This window comes from Geospiza fortis, unplaced genomic scaffold (assembly GCF_000277835.1).
Source record: "Geospiza fortis unplaced genomic scaffold, GeoFor_1.0 scaffold98, whole genome shotgun sequence".
Lineage (NCBI taxonomy): Eukaryota > Metazoa > Chordata > Aves > Passeriformes > Thraupidae > Geospiza > Geospiza fortis.
The window spans coordinates 4,375,845-4,391,620 of NW_005054306.1; the positions used below are offsets into that span (position 1 = coordinate 4,375,845).

The following is a 15,776-nucleotide window of genomic DNA, read 5'->3' on the forward strand; positions in this document are numbered from 1 at the left end:
ATTCCTGCCTCCGGAAAGGGCTCTCTCTGCATGCCCACCATTCCGCCAGCCCCTCTTTCTGGTCCAAAGGCAAAGCTGTGACCCAGGCAGTTATCTCCTCTCATTAGGGAATGACTGCCCACATTTTTGGAGGGAAACCTCAAGCAGCTGGGAGCAGCATGTGCCCCCAGCCGAGCACCAAGTGTGATTGTATTGATGGCAGTGCAGCCTGGGCTTACCTTCCCCCTTGAGAAGGCCTACATCAGCCTGGCCTGGAGCTGGCCATCCTGACCCCCTCCTTCCCCACCTCCTCCCTCCTGTGCCAAGGCAAAGGCCAGCAGGACACCAGGGCTCCCTTTTGGAGCATCCTGAAGTTGTCCTGACTGCTGCCAGACTTCCTGGACCGTCCCTGCTGGTCCCAGCCAGACCCAGATGTGATGAGCACTAGATGCTTGCAGCTCGAGTGGCTGCATTATAACCGCAGTCATTTGAGTCAGCTGAAGGTTTAATCCCTCTGGCCTGGCCTCTGCTGCACAGCTGTTTTGCACCATGAACACCCTGACAGCCGGCATTTTCATCAAGGCTGCCTGAGCCCCGAGTTGCAGCACACTGGGCTTGGGCGCCTGCCTGTTCTGCCAGTTTTCCCACCAGCTTCCAGCTCGGGAGCAGTGATGGCTCCACTGCCACCTGTGTGCCACAGGGGCGAGCGCTGCGAGCGGCCCACAGCCACACAGGAGCCAAAACCAGGACCTTGGTGAATGGATGACAGGATGGAAGCAGGAAGGAAGAGTTGCTCTGAAGAGTGCCTGACCTTCCTGGGATGTATGTGGGGGATGTATGTAGTGTTTGCTGTGCAATGACCAGCTCCTTGGGGAATGCAGGCAGCATGGGGACTCAGCAAGGCAGAGTGCCCCATGGAATGTTTCATCAATACCCACATTTGTGGTGTTTCTTTGTAAAAGGCTCTGCTATGGAGCCATCAAGCACCTCCCTTCACGCAGTGGATGGCCTCCCTCACCGACAATGGGTATGGACAGTCCTCTGTTGTCCTCTGGTCAAAGCCTGGACACTGGTCTGTAACATCCAGCAAACAGTGTCCACCTGCCACCCCTGTAGACAGCTGCCAGTTGGCCAGGAGAGGAAGGTTCTGGCTGTGAGATCTGTCCCTTGTGTGAGCACTTTCAGGTCCAGAAATGTAGAGACCTAATGGTGTCTGCAGATGCAGCCAAAGAACCAGTCTCTGTCCCCTCTTTAACTTGCCAAGCCCCAGAAAACAGCAGATATTTGGAGCAGTTTCCTCTCACTTGAGCTTTATGTACTTTATTAACAGCCTGACAAAGAGAGGAAAAATAGCTTGAAAGTCACACTCTGCTGACTCTGTTAACAGCACTGTCTGCCGAGTGGGTTTCAAAGGTCCAGCCCAAACCTAAGTACCCTCCCACAAAGCTGTAGAAACTGGTGTCAATTAACTCATTTTTGGATTAGGAAAGTTGGACGACAGATACCCAAGTTTATTTCAGCATTTCAAAAGCCTCTCTCCTCCCCAAAGCTGAAGCCATCATAATTGCCTTCTGAAGGCCTCTTTTATATATTTGAAGTCTTCCTACCCTACTGACTTCACTCACTGAAAGCCAGATAAAACTCTGAACTCTCTGAAGTTAGTATCTCATCTGTACATTATTTACAAGCAGAGCGTCATGAGTCATATTGGGCCTGTCATAGAAAGGACAGATGCAAGTGCAGGATGGTTTTCTTTGGCAAGACAAGTAACATGGACTTTTTTTTTTCTAAAAAGGCTCCTAATCCTGCAGGAGTTGTAATATTTCTTTTTTCATTAGGAAGAAAGTGTTAGTATTGAGTGTCCCTTCTCATATTTCCTACCACATCTCTGTATTTGGAGAAATAAATCATGAATCTTTTTGCTTCCAGATGATTAACTGTTTAAATAAAGCACTGTCATGTTGCTCCTCTTTTAACATTGGTGCTGTGAATTAACCTGGAGACATTGCAGTGAGCCTTTAACACCCTCTGCCTCAGCACGTGATGGTCTCACTCTGGTTCTCTGCACGTGGCTTGTCCCTTGCTGCTTTTGCATTGTGAGGAAAACTGGGTCTTTCTTCCATCTCTTGCTGTTTGTATTGCTAGGCACATGCCTGCAAAAATATTTTCCACTTACTTTATTTTAAGGCTCTTGCTTTGGCATTTTTCAGTCACACCCTGGACGGACACCTGAAAGGAAGGAAAACAGTACCTGGATGTTAGCTTGTGCAGTGCATGTAATTAAACCCTGCATAATGACAAAAACCTCTCCTGCTATTTGTTAAGATTTCCCCCACAGCATTATGTATCCTCTTAATTAAGAGCAGAAGCTAAGTAATACCTATTTTATTCCCTCTTGCATCCAATTAGTCACCCATTGATCATTACCCACTCAACATTTGACAATTAACAGAGCCCCCATTCTCTGCAGGACAGGGATGTGTAGTCCTTCAGAAATGACACGTCCAGAATAATGTGATGGGAGCTGTGTGGATGAGTAATGGGGCAAGAGGTGGGGGAAGGGGAGGAAAAGGCCACCCAAGTGGAACAAAAGACATGTAACATATGCAAATGTTCAATATGTGGTATGTGTTTTATACACTGGATGTATATGAGGTCATAGACAAAACTCAGCTGGCAGCTGCACTGCTTTTGGGAGGCATGGGAATTTGAGGGAACACTTGAGTTCTCGTGTGATCAAATGTACCTAGTCCTCTCTCTTTGAGACACAAAGCTGTTCCCCATGTGGCTCGTTGCCTTTGCTTTTTTAGGAGGGCAGGATTCAGCATCTGGTTCTCCATTGTCACTGGGACTATGGGCTGTAGCAACACAGCCCCAGCCAAGTCACCCCAAGACCCGTCAGCAGCTCCACACAGTTGTGCCTGAGCTGCTGCCAACAGAGCATGCCAGCCCTGGGTGTCCAAGGGGCTCCGGGGAAGCTGCAGGCCCCTTCTGCATTGCCACTCTCTCCTGGGAAGTCTGTCCCAGGAACAGTGATGGCCCAGGCCCTGCATGGTGCCAGGAGCGGTGTGCTGGGACCCCTGCAGCCCTTTCCCAACACCAGGGACCTTCCTATATGAGTAGCGTTTTCTAGCTGGGGAATTCCAGCAGCCTGTGGGATTTAGAGGCAGCCCAGAGCCTGAACTGCAGCAGTGAATAAAGCACAGGGAACGCCAGGGCTCACAGACAAGCCTCTGGCATGAGGCTGAGCCCCAACAGCCACAAAGCAGCCCTGCATTCTTTTCGCTTTTTCCAGATTAGACTTCATCCATTCCAGGGCTCAGGAATTTTGTGTGAAGCTGTTACAATAGGTAGCTGAGCAAGGCTGTGGGTGCAGGAGCTCAACAACTAATGCTGATGCACAAAAACGCAAACCAGAGCTCTTGGCAAGCTCTAGCCTGGCTGTAGGGGAAGAAGGATAATCTCATTTCTTTACTCTTTGCCCTTTTAGCTATTCACAGAGCTTAATGCCGAGTCATTCTCAACAATGAGCCAAACAATCCAACTTCCATCTGGCCTGGTCAGGCAGAACCAACACTTGCCTTGCAGTCACAGGCCACACCAATCCTGTGGTTTTTTGCCCCATCTTGAACATCCAGTATTTTCCTCTATGCTGTAACAGAGAAGATATTTACATTTGGAAGCAGAAACCACAGTTCACGCTCCTCAGCCTGCTCTAATCTCATCACCCAAATCCCTGGGCACAGGGAAGCACAGGCGCTGTGAGCACAGCTGGTGCTGCAAACACAGCTGCTGCTGCAACCTTTGGCTCTGCCTCTCCACCACACGATGCAGTGCCTACCAGCTAATGACCTGCTTTTCCTGGGAGGGCAGTTCTCCCTGCACTCCTGCACACTCCCACCACAGGCTCCAAACTGCAGCCATGCCCTTGGGAGAAATGTTTTCTCTCCCTGAATCCAAGGAAGCTGCAGGCTGCTGTTTGCAGTAGCCAGAGACCCACAGCATCTCTGGGCTGTAGCACAGTGCTTGCTGCTACCACCTCTCCTGGTTTGGGAACAGGGATTGTAACAGATCATGTAGTGGGAACCAGCAGGGAAAAAAAAAAAAAGGAAAACAAGAAGAAAAAAAGAGCAGCTCTTTTGTTGTTAACAACATTTTGTCCTCTAATCTACTCATATCCCAGTTTTACATTTTTGTTTAGCTTAAGGAGATAGATTGATGTTTGTGTAGATGTTTTTATGTGTGAATTTCCTTTTGAGTTACAGATAACTGTACACACACACACATAAGAACAGGCTCTGTATTAAAAGTCAACAGAAAATATCTCACAGAGTTAAGGGAAGCCAGCATTTCCTCTCTAACATTCAAAATGGACCTCAGCAGCGTGGTTTTAGCTGTCAGAAGTTCTGAGAAATTTAGAAGCACTTAGAGGGAGACACTAGCACCCTACTCATGTGGTAATCCCAGCAAGGGGCCTCTTTTCCTTTTCTACAGAAAGCACACGGGTTCTGGTTTGGTCTGTGCAGGAAAGTCTGAAACTAAAGTGCCCCTTTCTTCAGTGAAGACGGCAGGGAATGCTGCTCCAGTTGACAGGAGTCCCCTCAGTGATAAAATATCCCTGTGTATGAGTCACAGGAAATTATAATCACTGCTTTCCAAGACTGCAGAACACAATGAGATTTCTGAGCTACAAACAGACTTCAATTATTCTTGAAAGACAGACAGACCCTCAAACTGACACAACTGGAGAAAATAAATATCCTTTTGTCTGCACTGCTGGTGGTAATTTCCCATTAGACAGGGAAGGGCTTCTTTGATGAATGAATATTGTCTACACTTCAGAAGAGGAGCTACTGTATATCTCCTAATAGCTCTTGCATGCTTGGGCTCAGCCTCGTGTGAGGCCCTTTAATCCCTTGGGTGCAGTATGGTAGCATTCATTAGCGTGCTGCATTTTTTATTGCAGCACTTGAAAAAAGGATGGTGCACGTTAAAATAAATTGGAGCAACTTTCCACTCACCTTGAAGTTTTGTGGCAAGATCGAGATATTTAGCAATCTGCCTTCTTGGGCTGCAGGTAGTCCTTTCCAGTCTAGAGGCTTCAGGAGAAACACTCACACTGGAGACAGATTTTCCAGATTTTTGTGATTATTCTTGTAATTTTAGCAGTTAATCACTTTTCTGTTTTGTTTTTCTACAGTGGTAATTAAATCAGAACTACATTGAGCGCTGTTTACAAAAGCCAAAGAATATCATGTTAGTGCCATTTGTCTTTTTCAAAGACCACCAAGTCTCACATAATTGCCTTCTCACAGAAATATAATAACCATACTAACCATCCCTTTGGCAGCAGTGTCCCATTTCCACCTGTCACTTTTCCCGAGACAGGTCTTGGATTAAACTTGGCTTAGAGAAGCCTGTGTCACCCCATGGAGTCCCTTCTGCTGCTGGTAGGTCTTCTAGAAGACCTCTTTTGGAAATCAGCCACACACCACGGATCAGTTGGGAATCAGGTGGGCTGGTGGGGGGAGCATTTGGCCAGTTGTTTTTACCTGGGTGGAATTTATTTAGTCTTACATTTAAAAATTATTGGAAGGAACAGAAGATTCTTAATCTCACAAATTCTACTTTTAGAGTCACCACACAACTACCTGTGGTGTACACACAGTGCTTAAGAAAAGGCTTTTATTAATTTATAGCAAAAAAACCTAACAACCTTGTTTAAATTTTTTGCTAATGTTTTTATTTGAGAGATTAAAAAACCCAAACAACAAAACTCCCAACATTAAGAAAAAGAAGCAGAAGAGCTACTGATGAGAAATGGTCTGGATTTGCCACTCAACAGTGGCACCAGTCTGCACACAAGCCAGCTGCAGGCAGAGATCCGGCAGAGACCAACGTGGTACTCAGAGACCGAATGCAATACAAGAAACAGCAAACTCAAGAATCAGAAATAAAGGCCATAAAACCCCAACAACGCCCCATCTGAGTCTTGCTTCCAATGAGAAACATAGGCAAACTAACGTTTTAGGCTCGTCCTGCATTGCAGATGGAAACTGCACTTATGTTTGTGGCATAGCAAAGGCTGCTAAGGAACTTGGCAGCATGGCCACACTTCGCCACCAGGCTCTGGGCTGAGGAGGTGACATTTTGGCTTCGCCAGCCCGCTGAGTTACTATGGAGTCCTCAGTTCCATGGATGATATTTTAAGGCAGGGGGGTAGCTGTGGGAAAAAAAAGAGGGCCATGACTTGCTTTGTAAGTACTAAGAGGAAGCTAGAAGTCCAGCAAGGATCATGGCCTCTTCAGTACTCCACAGCTACAGGTACAGCAACATTGAATAGATAATGTACATAACATTACTGATAGACTCTACATGTAAAACATTAACCAATTTATCATGGAAATCTGGTAACAAGCAACATTGCCGTATAAATTCACACTTTGAGAAAGGCTAAGTGTGGAAGCCTCCTTTGCAAGAGGATTTTCAGTCAGTTTTGTTTAGAAAATATTAAAACGATGACAATTTGTTCTCTGAATCTCAATTGATTATTGGGTTAGTTTTCACAAACGAAGAAAGGTTCTCTTTAGAAAATGTGTGAATCTTCAGAATATGAATTCACAATCTAAGTACTAAATAATTAAAAAAAAAAGTTTCAACTGTCAGGAAGTCTTAGTTGGCCACAATCTTTTAAAGCAGTAACAGCAATACAAGACATAGAAAAGCTTTTCCTGCAACACTTGTAAATGTAAAAGTATTCATGTTAAATGCAACAGAACTAATAAAGAACAAACTGCTGTAGAAGAGAGAAAGGAGAGACTAGCTATGCATTCAGCCATCTTCCTTACAGTTGAACTCCAGCTATTTAAAAACATATTGACTTCATAATTTGGAAAATGATGTCCCATGGGTAATTGGTCTGCATACTCCTATGAAATATGATGCCCCAAATGGCATGACACCCCTTCTTGAAAAGTTTTTAATGTCATGTCCACCATTAGCTCCACAGTTTAAACAAAAAAACAACTATCCAAATGTAAAATGCTCTTTTTTTAATTACTAAATTAAGAAAGTTAAACAGTTTTAAAATGTAAACTTGTGAATAAACCATAACAAAATGTAATTAAGACTTTAAAATTTGCAACTCAGTATTAAAAACTCAATAGAAATAGAAAGGAATTTTTTTTGTGTTTTTTGGTTAAATGTTAAGTAATTCAAGGCTGGTACAGACAACTGAAAAGGTAATACTTTGTTCTGTGCATCCCCCATGAAATGTAAAGAAGTGCATAGTAATTCCACTGGAGAACTTGCAGACACAGAGAAAGTAATTTCATTAGCAGTACAGGACACTCAACACACTTATTTTACAATGGAAAAATGTTACACATAAAACAGAAAAATCCTAGTTGCATGACCAACAGTTTAGCAGGGGGACATGGCTAAAATGCTATTATTTTAAGACCATCTGAATGTGGTTACACTGCTTAATAAATCTTTTTGAAACATTTCAGTATACATGTTTTGATACAAGAAGTCCTTGCAGTTTCAATTTTCCAGTTCAAACGGTGATGGTGTAGTTTTCTTGCTTTAAATATGTTCGTTTTAATTTCAAGAACAAATCATCACACACTTGTCAAACATTGGAAACATTACTGTAAATACAGCACATGATTCCTGAAAGAGCAAAGTTACAACCATCTACAGGTACATAATCATAAACAAAAAGTGCAATCCAATTTAAAAAAATCATGCTTGGCAAAAGCCAAAAATTAGATCACTGGCTTTTAGAATCCCACCAGTGTTTTCATGTCTGCAGTAAAATTATCGCTTTCTGGGTACAGCTGCAGCAGGATTCATTCAATTCCAAATGAGCCTCCTCTGCAATAGCACCCATATACTGTATGTACAGGTATGTATATATATTATATATATTTTATATATAAAAAAGCAAAAACCCAAACACCTGTCCTGATTTTTTATTTGTTAAAACATGAAAAAAAAAGTTTTAGACAAAGAGGCCACTTCTGGAAAATAATACTTTTAGTTGAATCAGGAGAAGACTAGTTAAAATCACATAGGTTTTGCATTTTAAAAAAAGGAAAGCATTAGGATCAGTTATTGGCACTGAGTTACTATTTACAATGAACAGAGGTTTTGCAGTTTACATAACATCAATACAATGCAGTTTTGGAGTCTTTGATTAAGAAAAAACAAGTGTTTTTCTCCTTTTCATCCAGGACATTCAGATTATTAGGACAAGTGGTCATAGGCAAGGGCTGTGGAAGTTCCCAGCTGCAGCCCCTCCTGTGCACTGCAGTGCTGGAAGATGTTGCACTCTGGAGAAGCCGATCACAGAGTTGGAAGGTGGAGAGCAGGTGGGACAGGGCTGAGAAATTCCTGGTAATTCATGACAGTGTCTGGAAACCAGGGATTTACAGGTTGTCACCAGGCTGGTACTGGGGTTCTGTTGCAGTGAAGTAGTCTTCAAGAAAACCCTGTAAATATTCAAAAGTTGGACGCTCCTCTGGGTCTTTTTTCCAGCAGTGAATCATAAGCTCATGCAAGGAGATGGGACAGTCCTGAGGACACGGCATCCGATAACCTCGTTCTACTTGCTCCAAGACTTCCCGGTTATTCATGCCTGTGAAGGGCATACAAACCCACAGTAAATCACAGGAAAATTAACCAAGTACAACTATATCTACAACACATGTGGTTTGCTCAATTATACTAGTTTCTTTTGGTTAAGACAAGTGAAACACAACTACACTGATGTCCTATTTCAGCTCCTCATCCACTGCAAGGTAACCTGGATTATTTTCTTTCTCAGTAGAAGGTTTTTAGGATCAAGTGATGAGCAGAACACTGCTCCCATGGTTACCCTCTTGGCTTACACACAGTGGGTAGGATTTGCTGTTTCCCCTCTCTGACAGCAGGGACTGTGAAATGTACTATGTGATGTGCTTAAGGAAAACAAATGCATTGTAAAAAATGGAAAATTCAAAATTCTAGAAATTAAGATGAATTTCTGAAACCCTCACCCTGAGCATGGGCCTTTGTGAAAACACTCTGTGAGGTCATGCTGCAGGGACTTCAAGACAAACTGTGCTCCTCCTGGCTACCAGGGTTGTCCAGCAGCATTGCCTTCAGTGTCAGCCCAGGAGCTCATTGCTGCTGACCTGCATTCCCTCCCTCTGTGCTGGTTAGTACAGTTTCTATCATAGTCGACTGTTCCCAAACCAAAACAGAGCGAAGCTGCTCACAAGACAAGTCAAATGCCAAGCAAAACATCTCCACTAAAGAACCACAACTCTCCATCTCTCACTCAGAAGAAAAAAGTAAAAAGTCGATTACCTTCACAGAATCATAGAAACATTTAGGTTGGAAAAGACCCTTCAGATCACTGAGTCCAACTGTTAACCTAACACTGCCAAGTCCACCACTGAACCATGTCACCACAGACTTTTAAATACCTCCAGGGATAGTGACTCATCTTGCTTGACTCAGAGTAAGGCCAGGCTCTTTGCTACTTTTTCTTTTCTATGTAACCCCTTGATTCCTCTGCTGAAGTGCTTTTCACCAAACATTAACTGCAAATCACTCTAAGCTTTAGTTTACATCTCTTTCCCAGTACTCTCTTTTTAACAGTACCAGAGGTAAGCCTGCACGCTGACTGCAAGCTTTGTGCTTGCCCTGCCCCAATCCCCTGCTGGAAAATATCTGCAGAACTCATTCTCCTGATTTAGCCGGTCCTGCCAAGCAGCTCTGCAGGAGAACCAGCAGGGACACTTCAGTTTCTCCACGACTGAATCTAGAAACCAGCACCTTGATGTTACACTTTGTGTTAGCTTATCCTTTTCCTGGCTTCCATGACACTGTCCTTCCCTGGGAAACCTGCACTTTCTTCTTGCAGGATGTCCTTTTGAGGAGTCTTGTCCCACCTCTAGAACCCAAACCCTCATATTTTTGTAAACTTATTTGTGAGGAATAATTCAATCACCTTCTTCAATACAGATTCATTTATCCACTCTACACTTTGACTTGTAGAAATGTCTGGTTTTGGCTGGGATAGAGTCAACTTTGTTCCTAGTAGCTGGTACAATGTTGAGTTTTGGATTTAGAATGAGAATAATGTTGGTAACACGCTGATGTTTTAGTTGCTGATAAGTAGAGTTCATCCTACGTCAAGGACTTTTCAGTTTCTCATGCTCTGCCAGTGAGGAGGTGCACAAGAAGCTGGGACAAACTGTATTGTGCATAATTTGTTTTTCTTGGCTTATATGCCTCTCTTTTTTAATTTCCAATAAAATTATTATGATATTTGACTTTATTTCAGTTATTAAACTGTTATTAACTCAACCTCTTGAATATCAGCAGGAGGATATTACTCTGTCAAGATAAAAAGAAAAGGTTTTACCTTTTTTCTGATTCTCCTCCCCACCCCACCTTTGGGGGGCCTGGGGGTGGGCAGTGGGAGTGAGCAAGTGTCTGTGTGCTATTTGAATTACTGGCTGGGGTTAAGCCATGACAGGGAATAAAATCCTTACATTACATAGCATTTAGACCAGTAACTTAGCTGTAACCTTGGATGTGGTCTTTAGTCTGTATCCTCATGTTCTGATTGTGTTTAATTATTAAGGATGCTTAGAAAAAACATCTGTATCATTCAGCCTTTCCTGACCATCCACCTCTAAATTCTCATCTCATGTTAGGATTACAAAACCCCTCTTCCTCTTATCTTGTCAGGGTAATTTCCTCCTACTGATATCCATTTGCAGTGTCTGGGCAAGGATCATATTCCTATCCTGTCACTGTAACCAGCCCTGGCATGGTCTCCCCACTTATTCCTTGTATTTATATTTAGGCTCTCAATTATCCATGTCATGGTCACAGCATGGTTCTGCTTTGCTTACTGCAGCACCTCCCATTTTCAAACACGAGGAGTACTTGGTTTAGTTTCATATCTGGGTTTCACTGCAAGGCAAGGGAGAGGAGAAAGGAAAAGTAGGGCACTGTTTCTTTTGCTGCCTGTTGTGCATTGAGGAGCCTCTCCAGAAAACTGTCTCATACTCTTACAGCCTTTCCTTAACACTCCCTTTCACAGGGAAAATTGCAAAAAGAAAGGTTAGATTACTGATTTACAGTATTCCCTAACCTGCAGACCAACACTTCAGCACTGGTTTCTTGTGTTTCATTTTATCAGATGCATCCACCTACCATATTTTTGGTGTTAGGTATTTATAAACTAGAAGCAAAGGCTCTGAATGGCTCCTAAAGTGGACCATAATTAGGTCTTCAAAATGATGAAAACAGACTAATAAATAACAAGCCTCCTAGTTAAGGTTAAGGTTCTCCTATATTATTGACTCCAGACTGATGTTGTTAGGTCACAGAGGCTCACAACAAACCAGAACACACTGAACAAATATTTGCATATTCCTCACTATCCAGCAAGAACGTTTCCAAAGATATTTTACTTTTTCATTAGACCACAAAACACTACTGGTCTGTTAGGCACCACAAACCCAAGGCAGCATCAACCCAAACTTTCTGGCTTTGCTGTTTTCAAGATACTACAAGAAAAAAACATGCACATTTTGTTCAGGTTGTGTTCTCAATATTAGTTTTATAAATTTGTGTTTTGAACAAAAATCTGCACCTTTTTTTCATATCCTTGTCTTTGTATCAGCTGAATTACCTCATGTTTTGGGGTGAGGACTTTTGCTTCCCTTACATATTAAAGGCTATGAAAATAACTGTTACCGGTAACTCATCTGTTTGTATATAAATAACCACTAACAAACTGCATTCTTTGCCTTTATTTTGGCAGTACATCCTTAAGTACAACATGGATGGAAGCAGCAGCAGCAGAAAAGCTCCTTCCCAACTGATTTGTTGTTCTAAGATATCAAATGTTTGGTATTTTTATCCAGTGCTTTACTCAGTGCTGCAAAGCACACACTGAAATCTGATAACGAACTGTGTGCTGGAAGAAAAACCCTGAGGAGACAGAAGGGGGAGGAAAAACATAAACAGCTCTTCACTTCCCTTTGTTTAACAAAAAGGTAGAAAAAAGAACATGAAAGAGACATTGCTGTCTGAAATCACAGTCATTTTTTTGTCCCTGGAAAGTGAGTCAAGCCAGGTTTTTTCACCACAGTTGAATCCAGGAAAATGCTCTTATTTTCTTTTCTCCTTTCTCCTTTCCCCTTTCCCTTCCCCCACAGTAAACCCCGGTTATGAAACTAAAGCAAGTAATCCTCATGTTCCTCACTGGAATTCATACATCCAGCAAGGGCTGAAGTACCTAGGATTTGCCAAAGAAATTCTGTTAGTTTTGACATGAACTGCTAATTTAAAAACAGAGTTTCAAAGACTTTTATGTCTAAATCAATTGGATTACTAGTCAGACTTATAAAAATAGCAGTGCTTCAGGTATACATTTTACCTCTTAAATGGCCTATTTATGTTTACAAACCTATTCTATAGACTTACTTATCTCATCGTGCAAGTTTTAGTGTTTCTCTTTTGATAGCTGGAGTCTGTCATATCTTCACTTCTAACACCATAGAGAGAATATCTGAGCAGTCTGTACAACTCCTCTCTCCTAATGAATACCCGAGAGTTTCAACTCTTAATAAATAATAAATGACATTCTGCTTGCAGTGTGCTTCCAGACCCCTTAAAAGTTTATCCTAAAATCCTTAAATCTGTGATATAAAATACTCATCAATATTCTTTTGTCGGGTACAGCTCTTCCACCTGGGTTGGAGGACAAATAGAGCAAGAGCAGCCCTGCTGAGAAGGACTTGGGGGTGTTGGTGGATGAGAGGCTGGACACGAGCTGGCAATGGGCACCTGCAGCCCAGAAAGCCAAAAGTGTCCTGGGCTGCATCCAAAGCAGATTGGCCAGCAGGGCAAGGGAGGGAATTCTGCCCCTCTGCTCTGCTCTGGTGAGACTCCACCCGGAACTCTGCATCCAGCTCTGGGTTCCCATCACAGGAAGGACATGGACCTGTTGGAGCTAGTCCAGAGAAGGGCCCTGAAATGAGAAATGGCTGAGAAAATCAGGATTGTTCAGCCTGGAGACGAGAAGCCTCTGGGAAGACCTTACTGTGGTGTTTCAGTACTTGAAGGGGGCCTGTTAGCGGAGCCTGCTGGGATAGGACAAGAGGTAATGGTTTTAAACTGAAGGAGACTAAATTTGGATTAGGTATAAGAAAGGAAGGTTTTTTACAATGAGGGTGGTAACACACTGGAGCAGGTTGCCCAGAGTGGTCATGGATGCCCCATCCCTGGGAACATTCAAGTTCAGGCTGGACAGGACTCTTGAGTAACCTGAAATATCCCTGCTTATGGTAGGATTGGACTAGATGACCTTTAAGAGGTCCCTTCCCACCCAGACTATTCTATCGTTGTAGAATTCTATGAAAAATCAGCTTGTGCTCATGATGTTTCAAGAATTATGATTTGACCAAGAAGAAAACATCCAATTCCCAAAAGATGGCTTTTCCATTAGCTTTTTATTCCCTGAGAAGACCAAAAATCAAATAACCTCCCACCATCCAGCTTTATTAGTGAAACCTTCAGTAATCTCAGGATACCACAGGATATGGCCACTCTAATGCTCAGTACAATAAAAATCTACTGCCCACATAGACTGGGGACAGAAATGCAATACTGCTTGGCTTTTCCTAGAAAAGTTGTAGGAACTTTAAGTTACAGTGACTTTAAGAGTTACTGTGACACAAAAAAAGATGTGGAGTTTCCAATTGTGGCGGAAGAAAACACTGGAAAGTACTTTGGTGTGCTCTTAGGAGCTTGATTAGATGGAGCACAGCAGATGTGCAAATAGCCTGGATCTGGGCAATGCTGCTCTTCCAGAAGACAGGAAACATTACTGTAACTAGGGAGTGTCCCTGCGTGCAAACTAATGAGCTATACAGATTACTCTGGGACTTGTGAAGTCCAGGGAGGAGAGTGATTGTTTTAGGCTGTTTTACTCTTGCTTTCTTCTCTTAGACTGCACTGGGTTGTCCCTGCCTGGGTGCCAAGCACCCACCAAAGCCTCTCTCTCACTCCACAGCTGGACAGGGAAGAGAAAATATAACAAAGGGTTCATGAGTTGAGATAAGGACTGGGATAGACCACTTGCCAAATAGTGTCACAGGCAAAACAGGCTAGAACTAGAGATATCCATTGAATTTATTGCTAACAAAATCAGAGCAGGATAATGAGAAGTAAAATAAGACCTTAAAAACAGTTCTAGCTCCTCCCTCAGTGGTGCAGGGAGACAGGGAATAGGTGTTATGGTCAGTTCATCACTGGTTGTTTCTCCTGCAGCTCAGGGAGAGAGGAGTCCTTCCCCTGCTCCTGCATGGAGTCCCTACATGGAAGACAGTTCTCCATGAACTTCTCCAGCATGGGTCCATCCCATGGGCAACAGTCCTCCCCAGACTGCCATGTGGGTCACTCTTCCATGGTCCTTCAAGGGCAGGCTGCTCCAGCGGGGGCTCCTCCCTCCATGGGCCTCCCACAAGGTCAAAGCCTCTTCTCAGGCACCCCCATCCTCCCACTATGATAGCTTGGCCATGCAAACCCAACACACAGACTGGGAATGATGCTCCTTCCAGACCCAATGCATGCTTTCAGACCAATGATCACACTAATACAGTGCACAGAAGGCAACAGCAAAGCTGCTCCTAAAGGCAGACAGCCTCTGAAGGCTGTTCTTACTGAGTGCAATGCAAAGCAAATTATTTCTGGGGAAAAGGAGGAACAAGTTCTAAAACTCAGGAAGTCATGCCATTTCACTTAGAAATTAAAGCCTGAAAACCCCCAACATCTCTTCATCCTCAAAGCTAGACTATCAATATCTGTTTTTTGCTTTGGCTTTATTTGCTAAAATAAGTTATTTCCTTGGTATAACAGATGAATAGAAGCAACCTTGAGCTACAGCATTTGTGAGCAGAGCTTCCTTGCTTAAAAATAAACCCACCTGACGTTATCTATCCTATGTGGTGAGTACACCTCTTTCTTAACCTCTTATTTACCATCCACGATGCTGTTACACCCACCTACCGATGCTGGCTCACTGTTATGCGCTTGGCCCTAGGCTTGGGCAGCAGATGCTGTCTGGCACTCGTGGCCCAGCTTCCCCCAGGGCCAGGGATGAGGAGGCTGAATACAGCTGCCCAAAGGCTGCAGGGCTGCTTGGAGCCCAGGCTCAGAGACCTGCCTGGCCAGAGGCAGCGATGTGAGTAGCACCATAGCTGTCACACTGGAGTTAAAATGAAAATGCTCTTGATGTGACAACTGCAGCAGAAAGCACAAGGGGAAAGGTCAGAGGTACTTGTTTGGTATGGCTGATATTTCTCCCTATCCCAAAGGCAGCATGTTAAAAACCCACAGATTCTCCAACTACTGCTAGGGAAGGGCATTTGTCAAAGAGAAAAGAAACTGACACTGAAAAAGGTCCACTAAGAAGGCTGTTTCTTAAGCTTGGCTCTTCCTCTGGCCCAGTCTATTTTTCATTTATCCACTGTAATACTGGAAATAGAGACTCTGTGTGAAAGTTGCTTATTTGAATCTGTTGCCTTGTGAAAAGGATAAAAAAGCATATATTAGTTATCATAGTGGCCCATTGTGATCACTGACAGAGAAACAGGCTTGGTTGAAGTATGAACACGAGGACACCCTCCAAAAAGTTGGTCTTGCTTGTGGGAGCTATAGAGTTTGGGGCAAGGCTTTATTATGAACTCTAGACTGAACTTTATCTCCACCAGCAAAATTTTTAC

At 43.4% G+C, this 15,776-nt stretch overlaps 1 protein-coding gene across 4 annotated transcripts in view; it reads right to left on the minus strand.

The window, feature by feature from the left end:
- Nucleotides 1-5,696: 5,696 nt before the first annotated feature.
- The window catches only part of FYN (FYN proto-oncogene, Src family tyrosine kinase), a 77,924-nt gene continuing 67,844 nt past the window's right edge, over nt 5,697-15,776 (minus strand). For all 4 annotated transcript variants that reach the window (XM_031066677.1, XM_005418430.3, XM_031066675.1 and 1 more), the window contains one exon: nt 5,697-8,620. In XM_031066677.1, the coding sequence (XP_030922537.1) occupies nt 8,412-8,620 (209 nt within the window). In that variant the 3' untranslated portion in view covers nt 5,697-8,411. The remainder of the gene's footprint in view (nt 8,621-15,776) is intronic.